Raw genomic sequence first — 23,499 nt, 5'->3', positions numbered from 1 at the left:
AGTGAGGCTCCAAGTCTTCGTACCCATTTTACAGATGAAGGAACTGAGGCTCAGAGAAGTGAAGTAACTCACCCAAGGTCACTTGGCAGACAAAGGGCAGAGTTGGATTTAGAACCCAGGTCCTTCTGGCTCCCAGGCCCACGCTCTAACCATTAGGCCACGCTGCTTCCCCTCCACCCTCCGGATTACACGGAAGGCTCTGAAGTGCTTTTAGTCCAGCCCACGGGGAGAGGGAGGACTGTAAACCCCCTCTGAACTGGAAGCTCGTTATGGGCAGGGAGCGTGTCTGCTAATTCTGTTGTACTGGACGCTCCCAAGCACTTGGTACAATGCACATAGTAAGCGCCCACAAAATACCACTGATGGATTGACTGAGGCTGGGAGCTCAGAATCCGGAAACCATGGGGAAAGACTCTAGACTGTAAACTCGCTGTGGGCACGGAATGTGTCTGTCGTTGCACTATACTCTCCCAAGCACTTAGTACAGTGCTCTGCACACAGTAAGCGCTCAATAAATACAACTGAATGAATGAATGAAAGAGACAAAATCAGACGAACTAACACGGCAGGGAGAGGCCTACTCGTCTGAGACAAAAGATGTCTCCTCCGACACAAGGAAGACATCTGCTACTTTCCTTTCCTTCATCCCTCACTGGAGCCCAGTTTAGTTTAGCTAATTTTAAAAGGGACGATGAAAAAAAAAAAAAATAAGGCCCCAGTGTTCTGAGCTGAACTATTCTGGGACCAGTAAACAAGGGAGGCTTCCAAGTAATTGATAGTCTGCTTAAAGGGCCAGGTTTTTTTTTTTTTGTTTCCTTTTTATGGTCTTTGTTAAGCACTTACTATGTGCCAAGCACCATACTAAGCGCTGGGGGAGATACAAGCTAATCGGGTTAGACACGGTCGCCGTCCCATGTGGGGCTCACGGTCTTCATGCCGATTTACAGACGGGGGGACTGAGGTTCGGAGAAACGACAAGGTCACACACAGCAGCCCCCTTCTAGACTGTGAGCCCGCTGTTGGGTAGGGACCGCCTCTATACGTTGCCAACTTGGACTTCCCAAGCGCTCAGTACAGTGCTCTTCACACAGTAAGCGCTCAATAAATACGACTGAATGAATGAATGAATGAAGCGGCGGAGCTGGGATTAGAACCCAGATCCTTCGGACTCCCAGGCTGTAGCCACGAGGCCTCAAATGTGAGGAAAGTCGGGCAATCTCTCCGTTCCCAGGGTGGAGTTTCACCAGGGCCCGACAGACTCCAGAAACCGTTCACTTAAAGGAAGACAAAACTGGTCCGAAAAAGTAGATTGATCCGAGAGGATTCTGCCTTTCTCCCTTTGACCACTCCAGGGGTCAGTTAAGGGCACCGTTCCTGTCCAGCGGCATCTGATAGCTCCTACCACGCGAACAAGAGACTTCTGAAATACAAAGTTCCTTGGCTCTGCTAATGCTCCGTTCCAGGTTAGGATGTCAGTGACGAAAACAAACAGAATTGCTCAGGGATTTATTTTTTCTTTTTATGGGATTTTTTTTTAAGCGCTTACTATGGGCCAGACACTGTCGGGGAGCAGCATGGCTTAGTGGCCAGTCGGAAGGTCGTAGGTTCTAATCCCGGCTCCACCACTTGTCTGCTGCGTGGCCTTGGGCAAGTCACTTAACTTCTCTGTGCCTCAGTTACCTCATCTGCAAAATGGAGATTAAAAGTGTGAGCCCCACGTGCGACAACCTGATACCCCAGTGCTTAGAATAGTCCTTGGCACAGAGTAAGCGCTTAACAAATACCATCATTATTATTACGAAGCGCTGGGATAGATACAAGTTCATCGGGCTGGCCCCGGTCCCTGTACCCACATGGGGCTCACAGTCTTCACCCCCATTTTCCAGAGGAGGGAACTGAGGGCCAGCGAAGTGCCCAAGGTCAAGCAGCAGACGAGTGGCGGAGTCGGGGTTAGAACCCAGGTCCTCTGACCCCCAGGCCCGGGCTCTAGCCACAAGGCTGCTTGTCGACTTGGATCTTCTCATCAGTTCTCGCAGGAAGCGGGTAACAATAATAACAATGATAGTATTTGTTAAGCGCTTACTAGGTGCCAAGCACTGTTCTAAGCAGTGGGGGAAATGCAAGTTCATCAGGTTGTCCCATGTGGGGCTCACAGACTTCATCCCCATTTTCCAGATGAGGTAACAGACACAGAGAAGTGAAGCGACTTGCCTAAAGTCACACAGCGGAGAAGTGGCGGAGCTGGGATGAGAACCCATGACTTCTGATTCCCAAACCCAGGCTCTTTCCACTGAGCCACCAAGGGTGGTGAGGAGTGAGCAGAAGAGGAGGGAAAGGGGTCAAGGAAAGCACTAAAAATGGCCAGCTAGCCTACTTAAGAGAAGCCGCGTGGGCTAACGGAAAGAGCATGGGCTAGAAGAGGACGTGGGTTCTAATTCCGCCCCCGCCACTCGCCTGCTGTGTGTCCGTGGGCACGCCACTTCACTTCTCTGGGCCTCAGTTCCCTCATCTGCAGAATGGGGACTGAGACTGCGAGCCCCAGGGGGGACAGGTCCGTGTCCAACCTGACTATCCTCTATGGACCCAAGCACTTAATACAGCCCGGCCCGTAGACCGTTAAAAACAAAACAAAACAGAAATAGTGCGAAAACCAACAGAGAAAACATAACCCCACTTCCAAGACGCGGTCTCCAAACCGCAGGGATTCCCCGCGCGAGTCGTGTCCCACCGAATGTGGAACTGAAAAATCCAGCTGTGATCCCAACCTTACCGTCGTCACGTCTCCCAACAAAGAGACACAACAAGACGGCTGATTGCGAGAGGGAGGAATAAAATCTGGGGCAGGCTTCTATAATTGCCACGGTTTTTCCGCGGCCAGGAACGGTTTGGCTATTCAAAGTGCACAAACAGCCCCCTCAAACCAACGGTAATAGTCCCTCTTGAAGCTTTACCTCAGTGAAAAAATCTCATCCACGGCTCAGGCCCGATAGAAAACTGAGGTAAGAGAGGATCGTTTTGGGTTGGCCATTATATCGCGCTTTATTATGTTTTCCTCCCAGACGAAACACCGAGGAAGCCGGAGGAGCAGTGAGTCACCGAAAAACGATCCCGAGATCAAACATAACCTTTGGCAACCAAGTTGGGGAAAACAGGCCCTGATCCACTTACTGGCATTTACATTTCCTAACAGCGTGGCCCGGTGGCTGGAGCCCAGGCCCGGGAGTCACAAGGACCTGGGTTCTAATCCTGGCTCCACCACTTGTCGGCTGCTGTGTGACTTTGGGGGGGGTCACTTCACTTCTCTAGGCCTCAGTTCTCTCATCTGGAAAATGGGGATTAAGATTGTGAGCCCCACGCGGGACAGGGACTGTGTTCAACCTGATTAGCTTGTATCCAGACCAGCGCTTAGTACAGCGCCTGGCATAGAGTAAGCACTTAAATACCATTTTTTAAAAAAAACTTGATTAGCTCATATCTATGCCAGGGCTTAGCACAGTGCCTGGCACACAGTAAGCGCTTAACAAATAACCATAAAAAAATTAAAAAATAACTGGTACCCTTCTGCTCACAGGAGTTGACACACTCTTTCCAACACTGAAAGAGACTCTACAGTAGAGCCTCTACATGACTGATCAACGGTACTGAGCGCTCACTGCGTGCAAAGCACTGTACTAAGCGTTTGGGAGATACCAAAGGACCGAGTTGGTAGACAAGCTTCCTGCCCACAATGAGCTTACAGATCACTCAATCAGTGGCATTTATTGAGCGCTTAAGGTGTGCAGAGTAATAATAATAATAATAATGATGGCATTTATTAAGCACTTACTATGTGCAAAGCACCGTTCTAAGCACTGGGGAGGCTACAAGGTGATCGGGTTGTCCCACGGGGGGCTCACAGTCTTCATCCCCATTTTACAGATGAGGGAACTGAGGCCCAGAGAAGTGAAGCGACTTGCCCAAAGTCACCCAGCTGACAATTGGTGGAGCCGGGATTCGAACCCGTGACCCCTGACTCCAAAGCCCGGGCTCTTTCCACTGAGCCACGCTGCTTCTCTAAAGAAGTACTCGGGTCCCACGGAGGTTTGGACTCGGATCGCTGGATTCAGGGTCCAGAGTGCTAACCATTACACCATGGGGCCAGTGTTCTGTACTAAGCGCTTGGGAGAGTATAACAGAACAGAGTCGGAAGACACGTTCGCGGCCCACGGCGAGCTCACAGTCTAGCGAGGGGAGACAGACGTTAATGGAAATAAATAAACTACAGACCCAAGAGTTGCACTGCCCGGGTCCGTGCCCAGATGCCTAAGAAACGCACGACAGTGCCGATGACTTCACTCCTCGCCTCCAACCGTGCTCTCTGCAATCTGGGGTGTTCCAAGCCCCGACTCGCGCTGCCTTGAATTCCCATTACCAGTTGTTCTTTTCCTGGGCTTCCCTGTAGAAGATTCTGACCTTTCAGGAAATCGCCTTCCTAGAAGATCTCCGGCAGGCTCGGGCGAAAACACACCCAGTCCTTCTCGATGGGGAATTCGCCGTGGCCGTCTTCCTTCCTATCAAGACTCGACTGGTCGTCTGAGTCCCATCAAGATGCTTAGGAAATCCGCCCTGACTGTGTGCAGGGCGCCGTACTGAGCGCTTGGGAGAGTAGTTTGCTAACAGAGTTTGTAGACAGGCTTCCCGGACTTCCTCACCTGGCTGATCTCCTACTCCGTTCCTCCGGCGCCAGCTTACTCACCGGGCCCCGATTTAGTCTAAATCGCCGCCGACCCCTTTCCCGCGTCCTCTCCCTGGCCTGGAATGCCCTCCCCCTCCATCTCGGCCCACTCCCTCCACCTTCAGAGCCTTATTAAGGTCGCGCCTCCTCCAAGAGGTCTTCCCCGATTTAAGCCCTCTTTTTCCCGGCTGCCTCTCCTTTCTGCATCATCTCATTCTATTAATGTGTGTCTCCCCCCCTAGACTGTAAGGTCCATGTGGGCAGGTACCATGTCTATGCCGTCCTTTCCCAAGCCCTTAGTACAGAGCGCTCTGCACACACTAATACCACTGATTGAGGGCGCTTACACTGTAGAGGAGGAGAGTCACTAACACCACCTCACTGGAAAACAGTGAATCACTAAAGAGCAATTATTCTGCCTAAGCCACCATTCTCAGCCCGAATGGGAACCACCACCAATGGCAGTGTGGCCTAGTAGCTACAGCCCGGGCCTGGGACTCAGAAGACCTGGGTTCTTACCCCGTCTCAGCCCACTGCGTGCTGTGTGACCTCGGGAGAGTCGCTTCACGTCTCTGTGCCTCAGCTTCCTCCACCGTAAAATGGGGATTTAAGACTGTGAGCCCCATGTGGGACAGTGACCGTGTCCAAACTGATTACCTTGTATCTGCTCCAGCGCTTAGAACAGTGTTCGATACTGCACCGTGGCCTCGTGGAAAGAACCTGGGCCTGGGAGACGGAAGGGTCTGGATTCTAACCCGCCTCCACCACCTGTCTGCCGTGTGGCCTTGGGCAAGCCACTTTGCTTCTCTGGGCCCCAGTTTCCTCATCTGTAAAATGGGAAGTGAGACGCTGGGCCCCGTGTGGGACAGGGACTGTGTCCAACTTGATTATCTTGCATCTACCCTGGTGTTTAATACAGTGCCTGGCACATAGTAAGTGCTTACAACAGGGAACGTGTCTGCTAATTCTGTTGCAGTGTACTCTCCCAAGGACTTACTACGGTGTTCTGTACGTATTAAGTACTCAATACCATTGATAAATTTTAATAAATACCTTTGGAAAAAAAAAAACCCAAGAGAAGCAGCGTGGCTCAGTGGAAAGAGCCCGGGCTTGGGAGCCAGAGGTCATGGGTTCTGATCCCAGCTCCGCCACTTGTCAGCTGTGTGACTTTGGGCAAGTCACTTCGCTTCTCTGTGCCTCAGTTACCTCATCTGTAAAATGGGGATTAAGACTGTGAGTCCCACGTGGGACAACCTGATCACCTCGTATGCCCCCACAACGGCGCTTAGAATAGAGCTTCGCATATAGTAAGTGCTTAACAAATGCCATATTACTCAGTGCTTAGTACAGTGCCTGGCATATAGTAAGCACTTATATAACACAAAATAACATAGCAAGTGATCAACTAATCAGTCAACGATTAACTGATTAGTCAGTCAATTGCATTTTTATTTATTTCTTATGGTATTTGTTAAACGCTTACTACGTGCCAGGCATTGTTCTAATACCGGAGTACACACAAGCTAATCAGGTGGGACACAGTCCCTGTCCATGTGGGGCTCACAGTCAATCAATCAATCGTATTTATTGAGCGCTTACTGTGTGCACAGCACTGTACTAAGCGCTTGGGAAGTACAAGCTGGCAACATATAGAGACAGTCCCTACCCAACAGTGGGCTCACAGTCTAGAAGGGGGAGGCAGAGAACAAAACCAAACACACTAACAAAATAAATTGTACTAGTGAGGGAACTGAGGCCCAGGGAAGTGAAGTGACTTGCCCAAGGTCACCCAGCAGACAAGGGGTGGAGCCGGGATGATAATAATAATAATGATATTTGTTAAGAGCTTACTATGCGCAAAGCACCGTTCTAAGCGCTGGGGTAGATACAAGGTGATCAGGTTGTCCCAAGTGGGGCTCACAGTCTTAATCCCCATTTTACAGTTGGGTAACTGAGGCCCCGAGAAGTGACTTGCCTAAAGTCACACAGCTGACAAGTGGTGGAGCCGGGATTGGAACCCGCGACCTCTGACTCCCAAGCCCGGGCTCTTTCCACTGAGCCACACTGCCTCTCTCTAAGACCTAGGTCCTTCTGACTCTCATGCCCGGGCTCTAACCATTAGACCGCTGTGTGAAGAACACCATACCTGCGTCCAACCTGATTATTTTGTATCCACCCCAGCGCTTAGAACAACGCTTGGTCCGTAGATTGCCTCTCTAAGCCCGCAGAGCACGCTCTGGCTGACTGCTCCTCCGAAAGGCCTTCCCCGACTAAGCCCTCCTTTCTTCTTCTTCCATTCCCTTCTGCACCACCACAACTTGCTCCCTTTTATTCATCCCCTTCTCCTTTCTTCTTCTTCCATTCCCTTCTGCGCCACCACAACTTGCTCCCTTTTATTCATCCCCTTCTCCCAGCCCCACACCACTTCCGTCCCTATCTGTCATTTCTTTCTTTCTCTTCATGTCTGTTTCCCCCTCTAGACCGTCAGCTCTTTGTGGGCAGGGAATATGTCTGTTTATTGTTGTGTTGTCCTCTCTTTCATTCAATCAATTGTATTTATTGAGCGCTTGCTGTGTGCAGAGCACTGTACTAAGCGCTTGGGAAGTACAAGTTGGCAACATCTAGAGACGGTTCCCTACCCAACAACGGGCTCACAGTCTAGAAGGGGGAGATGGACGACAAAACAAAACATGCGGACGGGTGTCAAGTCGTCAGAACAAATAGAAATAAAGCTAGATGCACATCATTAACAAAATGAATAGAATAGTAAATATGTGCAAGTAAAATAGAGTCATAAATCTGTACAAAATCTGATTCCCAGGCCCAGCCTGTACCTACTAATAATTGCGGTGCTTGCAAAGCGCTTAGTATGTGCCAGGCACTGTACTAAGCGCTGGGGTGCAAAGAAGCGAATCGGGTTGGGCACACCCTACCAACGCCACCCCCAACCCAGGGATTCTTGTTTTCCCATTGTCCTCAGACAGTTGGCACGCGGAGAGGCGGCGTGGCTACGGCCCGGGCCTGCGAGTCGGGAGGACCCGGGTTCTAATTCCGGCTCCGCCGCCTGTCTGCTGGGTGACCCTGGGTGAGTCACTTCCCTTCTCCAGGCCTCCTCTGGAAAATGGGGATGGAGATGGTGAGTCCCACGGGGGACGGGGACTGGATCCAACCTGATTTGCTTGGATCCACCCCAGCGCTTAGTACAGTGCTAGGGCACCCAGTAAGCGCTTAACATGTACCATAAGTGTTATTATTTTTTTCACAGTGGGCTAGCGCTTAGTCCAGTTCTCTGCCCACAATAACCGCTCATAAAATATGACTGCCTACGCGCTTCACAAATACCCCAATTATTCGCCTGTGAGCTCGTTGTGGGCAGGGAATGTGCCTGTTTATTGTTGTGTTGTCCTCTCCCAAGCGCTTAGTCCAGCGCTCTGCCCACAATAACCGCTCAAGAAATACGACTGCCTAAGCGCTTCACAAATACCCCAATTATTCGCCTCTGAGCTCATTGTGGGCAAGGAATGTGTCTGTTTATTGTTGTGTTGTCCTCTCCCAAGCGCTTAGTCCTGTTCTCTGCCCACAATAACCACTCAAGAAATACGACTGCGTAAGCGCTTCACAAGTACCCCAATTATTCGCCTGTGAGCTCGTTGTGGGCAAGGAATGTGTCTGTTTATTGTTGTGTTGTCCTCTCCCAAGCGCTTAGTCCTGTTCTCTGCCCACAATAACCACTCAAGAAATACGACTGCCTAAGCGCTTCACAAATACCCCAATTATTCACCTCTGAGCTCGTTGTGGGCAGGGAATGTGTCTGTTTATTGTTGTGCTGTCCTCTCCCAAGCGCTTAGTCCAGCGCTCTGCCCACAATAACCGCTCAAGAAATACGACTGCCTAAGCGCTTCACAAATACCCCAATTATTCGCCTCTGAGCTCGTTGTGGGCAGGGAATGTGTCTGTTTATTGTTGTGTTGTCCTCTCCCAAGCGCTTAGTCCAGCGCTCTGCCCACAATAACCACTCAAGAAATACGACTGCCTAAGCGCTTCACAAATACCCCAATTATTCGCCTGTGAGTTCGTTGTGGGCAGGGAATGTGTCTGCTTATTGTTGTGTTGTCCTCTCCCAAGCGCTTAGTCCTGTTCTCTGCCCACAATAACCGCTCATAAAATACGACTGCCTAAGAGCTTCACAAATACCCCAATTATTCGCCTCTGAGCTCATTGTGGGCAGGGAATGTATCTGTTTATTGTTGTGTTGTCCTCTCCCAAGCGCTTAGTCCTGTTCTCTGCCCACAATAACCTCTCAAGAAATACAACTCCCTAAGCGCTTCACAAATACCCCAATTATTCGCCTCTGAGCTAGTTGTGGGCAGGGAATGTGTCTGTTTATTGTTGTGCTGTCCTCTCCCAAGCGCTTAGTCCAGCGCTCCGCCCACAGTAACCGCTTAAGAAATACGACTGCCTAAGCGCTTCATAAATACCCCAATTATTCGCCTCTGAGCTTGTTGTGGGCAGGGAATGTGTCTGTTTATTGTTGTGTTGTCCTCTCCCAAGCTCTTAGTCCTGTTCTCTGCCCACAATAACCGCTCAAGAAATACGACTGCCTAAGCGCTTCACAAATACCCCAATCATTCGCCTGTGAGCTCGTTGTGGGCAGGGAATGTGTCTGTTTATTGTTGTGTTGTCCTCTCCCAAGCGCTTAGTCCTGTTCTCTGCCCACAATAACCACTCAAGAAATACGACTGCGTAAGCGCTTCACAAGTACCCCAATTATTTGCCTGTGAGCTCGTTGTGGGCAGGGAATGTGTCTGCTTATTGTTGTGTTGTCCTCTCCCAAGCGCTTAGTCCAGCGCTCTGCCCACAATAACCGCTCAAGAAATACGACTGCCTAAGCGCTTCACAAATACCCCAATTATTCGCCTCTGAGCTCGTTGTGGGCCGGGAATGTGTCTGCTTATTGTTGTGTTGTCCTCTCCCAAGCGCTTAGTCCAGCGCTCCGCCCACAGAAAGCGCTCAAGAAATATGACCGCCCGACTAAGCGCTTCATAAATACTTCAACTGGGAGCTCGCTGTGGGCAGGGACTGTGTCCGTTTATCGTTCCACTGCCCTCTCCCAAGTGCTCAGTGCAGCGTTCTGCACACGGTAAGCGCTCGATATGACTGAACGAATGTTATTAGGAGACCAAGCACCCCAGAAAAATAAGTAGAGGCAGCTGAGGAAATCTACCTGAATTTCCTCGGTCTCATCCACCAGGAGGAAACTGACGACCTTGTCCGTCATCCTCCTCCTCCTGGTCTCCTCGTCGGGCGCCACGCCGTCCAGCGGGGCCTGGTCGCCCCGGGGCCGGTAGACGGTCAGCGGGTGCCTCCTCTTGCCCCCGCCGGCGTGAGACCTCTTCTGGCAGTCGACGCAGAGGTTGACTTTGCAGGCCTGGCAACGGACGGCGGCCCGGGGCCGGGCGGCGGGCGAGAAGCCGTCGGCCCCCTTGCAGGGGTCGCAGTAGGGCACGTGGTCGGCCCGGATGGGCGTCCGCTCGTGGTCCCGGAAGCGATCCTGCCTGTGCAGCTCCTCCTCGCAGCGGGGACACTGCAGGCTGCCGCAGTCGTCGCATTCGAAGGCCGCCCGCTCCGTGCCCCCGCAGGCATAGCTCTCTTGGCACGCCAGCCCCGGGAGCGCCCCTCTGTCCCCCGCCAGGGCACTCATCTTGGCGCCACGCACGGGCGTCCTTCCGGCCGGCACAATCCGGGGGGGCGGAGGGCGAGCGGGAGAGCGAGGGGAGTCACCCCGATTTTTCCTTCAGGGACACCCAGGCCTCGGCGCGGGCAGCCTCTTCCGCACCCGGGACGTTACTGCAGACGTCCACTGAGCCTGGTGACTTCATTTTCCATCGAGGGGTGAGGGCGATCTTAAAACGGGAGTCTCTTGTCACGGGGGCAGGACGTCGGGGGACCCCAAATTACCGGCCACACCGGCCCCCCTCCGGGTCCTCAGTCTTGTGGTTTTTCAGAGTTGTAGAACGACGGTCGGGCGCCTTTCGATACACCTCCGACCTCGAGTACCGTGGTATCTCGTCGGAGGCCTGAAATAGAGGAAGCGAGAGGATTGCATTTACCTAAAAGCAGAAGTTGGCTTCAACTCGGCCTCGCTTTCATAGGTTACGGTTAGACGGTGATACGCCGAAAAAGAGAATTGACGAAATCCCTCACGCTCGGACCTCCCGGGGTTCACAAAGAATGACTCTTTTATTGGAAAACGCTCCCGTGTCAAACCGAAGCTAAGCTCCTCCTCTTTGAAACAAACTCCGCCTCGGTGTCACGGAAGGGGACTGTTCTCCTCAGATTGCCCCGCCAAAATCCCCTTCTCCATGGGTCCCAACAACACATCCAAATCACTCACCTAATGGCCAGTGTGTCTTCGAGGAGCAGGCCCACTACCTCCAAAGCTTAGGAGAGAACTCCCTGAAAACATCTAGGAGAAAGAAAAAGAAAAGTCACCAGAGTTCCAGCTGTTTCCAACCCCCTGAAGAGATTTGGTTGCGCCTGGAATTGTCTCCAATTCAAAACCCAAGACCAAACCGCATCATTTAACGCTGTAAAACCTAAAAGTTACTTTATTCTCTTCCAAGAGGGGAGAAGAGGGGCAAAGGGGGAAAAGGGGAGGATGGAAAGGGGGAAAAGGAGGGAAGGAAGGGGGGGGAGGGGAAGGGGGGAAGGAAAGAGGGGAGGGGGAAGGAGAGAGGGGAGGGGGAAGGAAAGAGGGGAGGGGGAAGGGGGAAGGAAAGGGGGGAGGGGGGAAGGAGAGAGGGGAGGGGGGAAGGAGAGAGGGGAGGGGGAAGGAGAGGGGAGGGGGAAGGAGAGAGGGGAGGGGGAAGGAGAGAGGGGAGGGGGAAGGAAAGAGGGGAGGGGGAAGGAGAGAGGGGAGGGGGAAGGGGGAAGGAAAGGGGGGAGGGGGAAGGAGAGAGGGGAGGGGGAAGGAGAGAGGGGAGGGGGAAGGAGAGGGGAGGGGGAAGGAGAGAGGGGAGGGGGAAGGAGAGAGGGGAGGGGGAAGGAAAGAGGGGAGGGGGGAAGGAGATAGGGGAGGGGGAAGGAGAGAGGGGAGGGGGAAGGAGAGAGGGGAGGGGGAAGGAGAGAGGGGGGGGGGGAAGGAAAGAGGGGAGGGGGAAGGAAAGAGGGGAGGGGGAAGGAAAGAGGGGAGGGGGAAGGAAAGAGGGGAGGGGGAAGGAGGGGGGGGGACGGAAAGAGGGGATGGGGAAGGAGAGAGGGGAGGGGGAAGGAGAGAGGGGAGGGGGAAGGAGAGAGGGGAGGGGGAAGGAGAGAGGGGAGGGGGAAGGAAAGAGGGGAGGGGGAAGGAAAGAGGGGAGGGGGAAGGAAAGGTGGGAGGGGGAAGGAAAGGGGGGAGGGGGAAGGAAAGAGGGGAGGGGGAAGGGGGAAGGAAAGGGGGGAGGGGGATAGGGGGAAGGAAAGGGGGGAGGGGAAGGGGGGAAGGAAAGAGGGGAGGGGGAAGGAGAGATGGGAGGGGGAAGGAAAGAGGGGAGGGGGAAGGAGAGAGGGGAGGGGGAAGGAAAGAGGGGAGGGGGAAGGAAAGAGGGGAGGGGGAAGGGGGAAGGAAAGGGGGGAGGGGGAAGGAGAGAGGGGAGGGGGAAGGAGAGAGGGGAGGGGGAAGGAGAGAGGGGAGGGGGAAGGAGAGAGGGGAGGGGGAAGGAGAGAGGGGAGGGGGAAGGAGAGAGGGGAGGGGGAAGGAGAGAGGGGAGGGGGAAGGAGAGAGGGGAGGGGGAAGGAGAGAGGGGAGGGGGAAGGAGAGAGGGGAGGGGGAAGGAAGGGGGGAGGGGAAGGAAAGGGGGGAGGGGGAAGGAAAGGGGGGAGGGGGAAGGGGGAAGGAAAGGGGGGAGGGGGAAGGGGGAAGGAAAGGGGGGAGGGGGATAGGGGGAAGGAAAGGGGGGAGGGGAAGGGGGGAAGGAAAGAGGGGAGGGGGAAGGAGAGAGGGGAGGGGGAAGGAGAGAGGGGAGGGGGAAGGAAAGAGGGGAGGGGGAAGGAGAGAGGGGAGGGGGAAGGAGAGAGGGGAGGGGGAAGGAGAGAGGGGAGGGGGAAGGAAAGGGGGGAGGGGGAAGGAGAGAGGGGAGGGGGAAGGAGAGAGGGGAGGGGGAAGGAGAGAGGGGAGGGGGAAGGAAAGGGGAGAGGGGGAAGGAAAGGGGGGAGGGGAAGGAAAGGGGGGAGGGGGAAGGAGAGAGGGGAGGGGGAAGGAGAGAGGGGAGGGGGAAGGAGAGAGGGGAGGGGGAAGGAAAGAGGGGAGGGGGAAGGAAAGAGGGGAGGGGGGAAGGAAAGAGGGGAGGGGGAAGGCAAGAGGGGAGGGGGAAGGAAGGGGGGAGGGGGAAGGAAGGGGGGAGGGGGAAGGAAGGGGGGAGGGGGAAGGAAAGAGGGGAGGGGGAAGGAAAGAGGGGAGGGGGAAGGAAAGGCGGGAGGGGGAAGGAAAGGGGGGAGGGGGAAGGGGGAAGGAAAGGGGGGAGGGGGAAGGAGAGAGGGGAGGGGGAAGGAGAGAGGGGAGGGGGAAGGAGAGGGGAGGGGGAAGGAGAGAGGGGAGGGGGAAGGAGAGAGGGGAGGGGGAAGGAGAGAGGGGAGGGGGAAGGAGAGAGGGGAGGGGGAAGGAGAGAGGGGAGGGGGAAGGAAAGAGGGGAGGGGGAAGGAAAGAGGGGAGGGGAAGGAAAGAGGGGAGGGGGAAGGAAAGAGGGGAGGGGGAAGGCAAGAGGGGAGGGGGAAGGAAGGGGGGAGGGGGAAGGAAGGGGGGAGGGGGAAGGAAAGAGGGGAGGGGGAAGGAGAGAGGGGAGGGGGAAGGAGAGAGGGGAGGGGGAAGGAAAGAGGGGAGGGGGAAGGAAAGAGGGGAGGGGGAAGGAAAGAGGGGAGGGGGAAGGAAAGGTGGGAGGGGGAAGGAAAGGGGGGAGGGGGAAGGAAAGGGGGGAGGGGGAAGGAAAGAGGGGAGGGGAAGGAAAGGGGGGAGGGGAAGGAAAGGGGGGAGGGGGAAGGAGAGAGGGGAGGGGGAAGGAGAGAGGGGAGGGGGAAGGAGAGAGGGGAGAAAGGGGGGGAAGTGGGGAGGGGGAAAGAAAGGGGGAAGGGGGAAGAAATGGGAGAGGGGGGAAAGAAGGTGGGGGGGGGAGAGGGAGAAAAAAGGAAGGAGAAAAGGGAAGAAGGGTGGAAAAGGGCAGGAGCAGGGAGAGAGCAGAGGGGGGGCCCGGGCCACTGGGCCGTGTTTACCTCTGTGGACAATGTGTCAGCAGAAGGACGGGCCACAGCCCACCGATGGCCGCTTGGCCGGATGGCCGGCCCGCCGGCCCCAAATCTAAAATCCAGTGAGTTCTCCCAGGCTGTTGGGCAATTCCTCAGACCTCCTATTGCCCCCCCCGCAAAATCTCCCCAGCTGTTAGGAGGAAATTCCCTCCTCACTGTAAACTTCCATCCCAGTTCTGTGTCTTCTAGACTGTGAGCCCGCTGTCGGGTAGGGACCGTCTCTATATGTTGGCAACTTGGACTTCCCAAGCGCTTAGTACAGTGCTCTGCACACAGTAAGCGCTCAATAAATACGATTGATTGATTGATTGATTGTGTCCCTCTGGACCCATTCGCCACCTCCGCGATGACATGCCTGAGAAGCAGCGGGGCCTAGGGGCCACAGCCTGGGCGTCGGAAGGCTCTGGGTTCGAATCCCAGCTCCGCCACCCGCCTGCCGTGTTACCTGGGGCGAGTCACTTCCCTGGGCCTCGGTGACCTCACCTGGAAAATGGGGACGGAGACTGCGAGCCCCCCTTTGGGTTCGAAACCCAGCTCCGCCACCCGCCTGCCGTGTTACCTGGGGCGAGTCACTTCTCTGGGCCTCGGTGACCTCATCTGGAAAATGGGGATGGAGACGGCGAGCCCCCCCCTTGGGACAGGGACTGTGTCCAACCCCATCTGCTTGTATCCATTCCAGCGCTTAGTACAGTGTCTCGCACACAGTAAGCGCTTAACCCGTACCACAATTACTATTATTATTATTAGTGGCTAGAGCCCGGGCCCGGGAGTTGAAAGGATCTGGGTTCGAATCCCAGCTCCGCCACCTGTCTGCTGGGTGACCTTGGACAAGTCACTTTCCTGAGCCTCAGTTCCCTCACCTGTAAAGGGGGGGTGAAGACTGTGAGCCCCACGTGGGACAGGGCCTCGGTCCGACCTGATGAGCTCGGATATCAATCAATCAATCGATATATTGATTGGATATGTTGCCAACTTGTACTTCCCAAGCGCTTAGTACAGTGCTCTGCACACAGTAAGCGCTCAATAAATACGATTGAATGAATGAATCTCCCCAGCCCTTAGCCCAGTGCCTGGCACCCAGGAGGCGCTTAACAAATATCAACAATAAATCAACCGGATGAGTTGGCGGGTCGTTTCCCATGCGCAGCCCCGCCCTGGGACAAACAACCAGTCAATCAAGCAGTGTGGCTCAGTGGAAAGAGCCCGGGCTTTGGAGTCAGAGGTCATGGGTTCAAATCCCGGCTCCGCCAATTGCTTGTGGGGCAAGTCACTTAACTTCTCTGTGCCTCAGTTCTCTCATCTGTAAAATGGGGATGCAGATTGTGAGCCCCCCTAGGGACAACCTGATCACCTTGTAACCTCCCCAGCGCTTAGGGCGGTGCTTTGCACATAGTAAGTGCTTAATAATTGCCATCATTATTGTCAACAATAAATCAAGTGCTTAGTACAGTGCTCTGCACAACAATAAATCAAGTGCTTAGTACAGTCCTCTGCACACAGTAAGCGCTCAATAAATACGATTGATGATGATGATGACAACCTGATCACCTTGTAACCTCCCCAGCGCTTAGAACAGTGCTTTGCACATAGTAAGCGCTTAATAAATGCTATTATTATTATTGTTATTATTATTATTGAATGAATGAAATCAACCAGACGAGTTGACGGGTCATTTCCACGTGCAGCCCCGCCCCGGGACAAACAACCAGTCATCATCATCATCATCATCATCAATCGTACTTATTGAGCGCTTACTATGTGCAGAGCACTGTACTAAGCGCTTGGGAAGTACAAATTGGCTGGAGAGGAAAGGGCAGATTTTAGCAATGTTGTGAAGGTAGAACTGACAGGATTTGGTGACAGATTGTGGGCTTAATGAGTCAATCAATCAATCAATCAGTGAGGTGATCGATCCCTCCTAATGACCGGCAAAGGAGCTTGTTTCCTGATTGATGCCCCCCCCAAATCCGGAATCCAACCCCCCCGCCACCCCCAGAGATTTGGGATTTGTTGCAGTTGTGTTGTTGTGTTGTGTTATTTTTCACCTCCCCACCCGCGCGGGGCCCAGCGGCAGCTGCTGAGTTTTGCAGGCCCGGGCTCCGAGAATCAATCAATCAATCAATCAATCGTATTTATTGAGCGCTTACTGTGTGCAGAGCACTGGACTAAGCGCTTGGGAAGTACAAGTTTGTAACATATAGGGTAGGCAGGGGGGAACAAAGGAGCCCCCCACCCTTTCCCACCCCTTCCCCAGCGCTTAGGCCGAGCCCAGGCCTTTTCGTGCATTGTTTTCAGACCGCCTTCCTCCGCCCGCCTCGGAGACCCCCCACCACTCAATCAATCAATCAATCAATCGTATTTATTGAGCGCTCACTGTGTGCAGAGCACTGGACTAAGCGCTTGGGAAGTCCAAGTCGGCAACATATAGAGACAGTCCCTACCCAACAGTGGGCTCGCAGTCTACAAGGGGGAGACGGAGAAGAAAACCAAACATACTGACAAAATAAAATAAATAGAATAGATATGTATAAGATAAATAGAGTAATAAATATGTACAAACATATATACAGGTGCTGTGGGGAAGGGAAGGAGGTAAGATGGGGGGATGGAGAGGGGGACGAGGGGGAGAGGAAGGAAGGGGCTCAGTCTGGGAAGGCCTCCTGGAGGAGGTGAGCTCTCAGTAGGGACTTTTTAATCAATCAATCAATCAATCGTATTTATTGAGTGCTTACTGTGTGCACAGCACTGGACTAAGCGCTTGGGAAGTACAAGTTGGCAACATATAGAGACAGTCCCTACCCAACAGTGGGCTCACAGTCTAGGAGGGGGAGACAGAGAACAAAACCAAACACACTAACAAAATAAAATAAATAGAATAGATATGTACAAGTAAAATAAATAAATAAATAGAGTAATAAATATGTACAAACATATATACATATATACAGGCGCTGTGGGGAAGGGAAGGAGGTAAGATGGGGGGGGGATGGAGAGGGGGATGAGGGGGAGAGGAAGGAAGGGGCTCAGTCTGGGAAGGCCTGCTGGAGGAGGGGAGCTCTCAGTAGGGCCTTTTTAATCAATCAATCGTATTTATTGAGCGCTTACTGTGTGCAGAGCACTGTACTAAGCGCTTGGGAAGTACAAGTTGGCCACATATAGAGACAGTCCCTACCCAACAGTGGGTTCACAGTCTAGAAGGGGGAGACGGAGAACAAAACCAAACACACTGACAGAATAAAATAAATGGAATAGATAGGTACAAGTAAAATAAATAAATAGAGTAATAAATATGTACAAACATATATCCATATATACAGGTGCTGTGGGGAAGGGAAGGAGGTAAAATGAGGGGGATGGAGAGGGGGACGAGGGGGAGAGGAAGGAAGGGGCTCAGTCTGGGACTGTGAGCCCACTGTTGGGTAGGGACTGTCTCTACATGTTGCCAACTTGTACTTCCCAAGCGCTCAGTACAGTGCTCTGCATACAGTAAGCGCTCAATAAATACGATTGATTGATTGATTGAAGGGAGGAAGAGAGCCAGCTTGGCGGATGGGCAGAGGGAGGGCATTCCAGGCCAGCCCCAACCCCAGAGACTCCCCCCCACCATCCCAGAGACCCCACACCGGCCTGGAGACTTGGACTTCCCAAGCGCTTAGTACAGTGCTCTGCACACAGTAAGCGCTCAATAAATACGATTGATTGATGGATGGATTGATTGGAGACCCCCTCTGCAACACCAGAGACCCCCACCACTCGTTCCAGAGACCCCCCCCCCCAACCCGGCCTGGAGACTTGGACTTCCCAAGCGCTTAGTACAGTGCTCTGCATACAGTAAACGCTCAATAAATACGATTGATTGATTGACTGTTTGATTGGAGACCCCCTCCCCAAAACCAGAGACCCCCACCACACATTCCACAGACCCCCCCCCCAAACCGGCCCTGGAGACTTGGACTTCCCAAGCGCTTAGTACAGTGCTCTGCACACAGTAAGTGCTCAATAAATACGATTGACTGATTGATTGGAAACCCCCTCCCCAACACCAGAGACCCCCACCACTCATTTCAGAGACATCCCCCAACCCGGCCTGGAGACTTGGACTTCCCAAGCGCTTAGTACAGTGCTCTGCACACCGTAAGCGCTCAATAAATACGATTGATTGATTGGAGACCCCCTCCCCAACACCAGAGACCCCCACCACACATTCCAGAGACCCCCCCCCCCAACCCGGCCTGGAGACTTGTCCTTCCCAAGCGCTTAGTACAGTGCCCTGCACACAGTAAGCGCTCAATAAATACGATTGATTGATTGACTGATTGATTGGAGACCCCCTCCCCAAAACCAGAGACCCCCCCCCAACCCGGCCTGGAGACTTGGACTTCCCAAGCGCTTAGTACAGTGCTCTGCACACGGTAAGCGCTCAATAAATACGATGGATTGATTGGAGACCCCCCTCCCCAACACCAGAGACCCCCACCACTCGTTCCAGAGACCCCCCCCCCCCCCAACCCGGCCTGGAGCCTTGTCCTTCCCAAGCGCTTAGTCCAGTGCTCTGCACACAGTAAGCGCTCAATAAATACGATTGATTGATTGGAGACCCCCTCCCCCAATACCAGGGACCTCCACCACTCATTCCAAAGACCCCCCAACAGTGCTCTGCACACAGTAAGCGCTCAATAAATACGATTGATTGATTGGAGACCCCCCCCCAACACCAGAGACCCCCACCACTCATTCCAGAGACCCCCCCCGACCCCGGCCTGGAGACACAGTAAGCGCTCAATAAATACGACTGATTGATTGGAGACCCCCCTCCCCCAATACCAGAGACCCCCACCACTCATTCCAGAGACCCCCAACAGTGCTCTGCACACAGTAAGCGCTCAATAAATACGACTGATTGATTGGAGACCCCCTCCCCAATACCAGAGACCCCCACCACTCATTCCAGACCCCCCTCCAACCCGGCCTGAAGACTTGTCCTTTCCAAGCGCTTAGTCCAGTGCTCTGCACACAGTAAGCGCTCAATAAATACGATTGATTGATTGATTGATTGGAGACCCCCTCCCCAACACCAGAGACCCCCACCACTCATTCCAGAGACCCCTCCCCCCAACCCGGCCTGGAGGCTTGGACTTCCCAAGCGCTTAGTACAGTGCTCTGCACACAGTAAGCGCTCAATAAATACGTACCTCGTTCTCGCCTGTCCCGCCATCGACCCCCGGGCCTGGAATGCCCCCAATCCCTCTGCCCACCCGCCAAGCTCGCTCTCTTCCTCCCTTCAAGGCCCTGCTGAGAGCTCACCTCCTCCAGGAGGCCTTCCCAGACTGCGCCCCTTCCTTCCTCTCCCCCTCGTCCCCCTCTCCATCCCCCCCATCTTACCTCCTTCCCTTCCCCACAGCACCTGTATATATGTTTGTACATATTTATTACTCTATTTATTTATCTTACTTGTACCTAGCTATTCTATTTATTCTATTTTGTTAGCATGTTTGGCTTTGTTCTCTTTCTCCCCCTTCTAGACTGCGAGCCCGCTGTTGGGTAGGGACTGTCTCTAGATGTTGCCAAGCGCTTAGTACAGTGCTCTGCACACAGTAAGCGCTCAATAAATACGATTGATGATGATGACTGATTGATTGATGGATGGATTGATTGGAGACCCCCTCCCCAATACCAGAGGACCCCCCCCTCACCCCAGAGACCCCCCAACCCCAAAGATACCTCCAGCAACCCCTCCTAATCCGGCTCCATCCCCCACCCCAGACACACACACACACACACACACACACACACACACACACACAAACACACATACACCTCTCTCACCCGCTTCTCTCTTCTTCTGGCCTCTCCCCCGTTTGTTTCTTCTTCTTCCTCCTCCTCCTCCTCCTCTTCCTCTTCTTCCTCCTCCTCTTCCTCCTCCTCCTCCTCCTCCTCTTGTTGTCAGTGCGGATCAGCTGACGGCCGTGAACTTCTCCCCCGCTCGGCGGACGGGAAGAAGGTGCGGACCAAGTTGGGGGGGGGCGGAACGTGAGGGACCGGAAGCGGTGGGGGCGGGACGGAGGGTTTGAAGGGACGGACCGGCGCGGGGCTTTGTGGGATATGGAGTCCCAGCCTCCCTCCCGCCGGCGCCCGAGGCCCCCGCGGAAGACTACATTTCCCGGCGTGCCCCGCGGGTGGGGCGGGCGGGAGCGGGGCTGGAGGACTACATCTCCCAGCATGCCCCGCGGTGGGGGAGAACTGCATCTCCCAGCATGCCCCGCGGAGGGGGGGGGGAGACAATGGGCCCGAGGGATTTGGGGAGTTGAAGTTCCCCCCCAAGGAAGGTCAATCAATCAATCATATTTATTGATCGCTTACTATGTGCAGAGCACTGTACTAAGCGCTTGGGAAGTCCAAGTTGGCAACATATAGAGGCAGCCCCTACCCAACAAGGTCGTTTTCGTGGGTTTGTTGTTTGCTTGTAGGATTTCTTTTATGTTGTGGGTTTTTTTTCCTATGTGTTAGGCGCTATATTAATCAATCAATCAATCAATCAATCAATCGTATTTATTGAGCGCTTACTGTGTGCAGAGCACTGTACTAAGCGCTTGGGAAGTCCAAGTTGGCAACATATAGAGGCAGCCCCTACCCAACAAGGTCGTTTTCGTGGGGTGGTTGTTTGCTTGTAGGATTTCTTTTATGTTGTGGGGTTTTTTTCCTATGTGTTAGGCGCTATATTAATCAATCAATCAATCAATCAATCGTATTTATTGAGCGCTTACTGTGTGCAGAGCACTGGACTAAGCGCTTGGGAAGTACAAGTTGGCAACATATCATCATCAACCGTATTTATTGAGCGCTTACTGTGTGCAGAGCACTGGACTAAGCGCTTGGGAAGTACAAGTTGGCAACATATCATCATCAATCATATTTATTGAGCGCTTACTGTGTGCAGAGCACTGGACTAAGCGCTTGGGAAGTACAAGTTGGCAACATATCATCATCAACCGTATTTATTGAGCGCTTACTGTGTGCAGAGCACTGTACTAAGCGCTTGGGAAGTCCAAGCTGGCAACATATAGAGACGGTCCCTACCCAACAGTGGGCTCACAGTCATGTTGGACCCAGTCCCTGTCCCACAGGGGGGCTCCCTGACTTCATCCCCATTTTACAGATGAGGGAAGTGAGGCCCAGTGAAGTGACTGACTGAAGTGAAGATAATAATGTTGATATTTGTTAAGCGCTTACTATGTGCCAAGCACTGTTCTAAGCGCTGGGGGGATACAAGGTAATCAAGGTTGTCCCACGGGGGGCTCACAGTCTTGATCCCCATTTTACTGATGAGGGAAGTGAGGCCCAGAGAAGTGAAGTGACTGGCTGAAGTGACTGAAGTGAAGATAACAATAATAATGTTGGTATTTGTTAAGCGCTTACTATGTGCCAAGCACTGTTCTAAGCGCTGAGGGGATACAAGGTAATCAAGGTTGTCCCACGTGATGATGATGATGATAATGGCATTTGTTAAGCGCTTACTACGTGCAAAGCACTGTTCTAAGCACTGGGGGGATACAAGGTGATCAGGTTGGTTGTCCCGTGTGGGGCTCACAGTCATCATCCCCATTTTACAGATGAGGTAACTGAGGCTCCGAGAAGTTAAGTGACTTGCCCAAGGTCACACAGCAGACATGTGGCGGAGCTGGGATTCGAACCCATGCCCTCTGACTCCAAAGCCCGTGCTCTTTCCAGTGAGCCACGCTGCTACAGTCTTGGTCCCCATTTTAAAGATGAGGGAAGTGAGGCCCAGAGAAGCGAAGGGACTGGCTGAAGTGACTGAAGTGAAGATAACAGTAATAATAATGTTGGTATTTGTTAAGCGCTTACTATGTGCCAAGCACTGTTCTAAGCGCTGGGGGATACAAGGTAATCAAGGTTCATGAGTTCAAACCCCGGCTCCGCCAATTGTCAGCTGTGTGACTTTGGGCAAGTCACTTAACTTCTCTGTGCCTCAGTTACCTCATCTGTAAAATGGGGACTAAGACTGTGAGCCCCCCGTGGGACAACCTGATCACCTTGTAACCTCCCCAGCGCTTAGAACAGTGCTTTGCACATAGTAAGCACTTAATAAATGCCATTTTAAAAAAATGGTTGTCCCACGTGGGGCTCACAGTCTTGGTCCCCATTTTACAGATGAGGGAAGTGAGGCCCGGAGAAGCGAAGTGACTGGCTGAAGTGACTGAAGTGAAGATAACAATAATAATAATGTTGGTATTTGTTAAGCGCTTACTATGTGCCAAGCACTGTTCTAAGCACTGGGGGGATACAAAGTAATCAAGATTGTCCCACGTGGGGCTCACAGTCTTGATCCCCATTTTACAGATGAGGGAACTGAGGCCCAGAGAAGTTAAATGACTTACCCAAGGTCACACAGAAGGCCAGTGGTGGAGCCGGGATTAGAACCCACGACCTCTGACTTCCAAGCCCGTGCTCTTTTCACTGAGCCACGCTGCTCCTCCCTCCTCCTCCTCCTCTTCTTCTTCCTCCTTCCTTCTCCTCCTTCCTCCTCCTCTTCCTTCTCCTTCCTCCTCCCTCCTCCTCATCCAAAGGGTGGAGGCGGGATTAGAACCCAGGTCCTTCCAACTCCCAGGCCCGGGCTCTAACCATTAGACCATGCTGCTCCTCTGTGGGCTTCTCCGTCTGTTGGTTTAGACTAGGAAAGTGTCAAGTGGAGAGGAGCGGGGTTGGTTGGGGGTCGGGGGGCGTAGGAAAATGTGAGTGTAGTAGAGTGTAATAATAATAATAATAATGGCATTTATTAAGCGCTTACAATGTGCCAAGCACTGTTCTAAGCGCTGGGAAGGTTACAAAGTGATCAGGTTGTCCCACGGGGGGCTCACAGTCTTCATCCCCATTTTCCAGATAATAATAATAATAATGATGGTATTTGTTAAGCGCTTACTATGTGCAAAGCACTGTTCTAAGCGCTGGGGGGATACAAGGTGATCAGGTTCTCCCACCACGTGGGGCTCACAGTCTTCATCCCCATTTTCCAGATGAGGTCACTGAGGCCCAGAGAAGTCAAGTGACTTGCCCAGAGTCCCCCAGCTGACAATTGGCAGAGCCGGGATTTGAACCCAGGACCTCGGACTCCAAAGTCCGTGCTCTTACCACTGAGCCACGCCGCTTCCCATGGTTGAGTGTAGTGCACCCAACCATGGAAAAATGATTTAATATTATTCAGAGCATGAGCCCAGAAGTGTTAATAACGTTGTTGGGTAGGGACCATTTCTATATGTAGCCGGCTTGTACTTCCCAAGCACTTAGTAATAATAATAATAATAATAATCATGGCATTTATTAAGCGCTTACTATGTGCAAAGCACTGTTCTAAGCGCTAGGGAGGTTACAAGGTGATCAGGTTGTCCCACGTGGGGCTCACAGTCTTAATCCTCATTTTACAGTTGAGGTAACTGAGGCCCAGAGAAGTGAAGTGACTTGCCCAAAGTCACACAGCTGGCAGTTGGCGGAGC

At 53.2% G+C, this 23,499-nt stretch overlaps 1 protein-coding gene across 2 annotated transcripts in view; it reads right to left on the bottom strand.

Moving 5' to 3' along the window:
- Nucleotides 1-19,868, bottom strand: part of ZFYVE1 (zinc finger FYVE-type containing 1) — a 68,022-nt gene extending 48,154 nt beyond the window's left edge. The window contains exons 1-3 of one of the 2 annotated variants that reach the window (XM_038765782.1): nucleotides 19,817-19,868; nucleotides 11,109-11,180; nucleotides 9,939-10,791 (exon numbers count right to left, since the gene is read on the bottom strand). In XM_038765782.1, the coding sequence (XP_038621710.1) occupies nucleotides 9,939-10,415 (477 nt within the window). In that variant the 5' untranslated portion in view covers nucleotides 10,416-10,791; nucleotides 11,109-11,180; nucleotides 19,817-19,868. Of the gene's footprint in view, nucleotides 1-9,938; nucleotides 10,792-11,108; nucleotides 11,181-19,807 lie in introns of both variants that reach the window. The other variant, XM_038765783.1, reaches the window with a different exon arrangement.
- Nucleotides 19,869-23,499: the final 3,631 nt, after the last annotated feature.

The sequence above is a fragment of the Tachyglossus aculeatus genome, chromosome 23 (genome assembly GCF_015852505.1).
Source record: "Tachyglossus aculeatus isolate mTacAcu1 chromosome 23, mTacAcu1.pri, whole genome shotgun sequence".
NCBI classification, from domain to species: Eukaryota; Metazoa; Chordata; class Mammalia; order Monotremata; family Tachyglossidae; genus Tachyglossus; species Tachyglossus aculeatus.
Note: the sequence above shows the minus strand (reverse complement) of the source record. Positions and strands in the feature narration are given on the sequence as shown.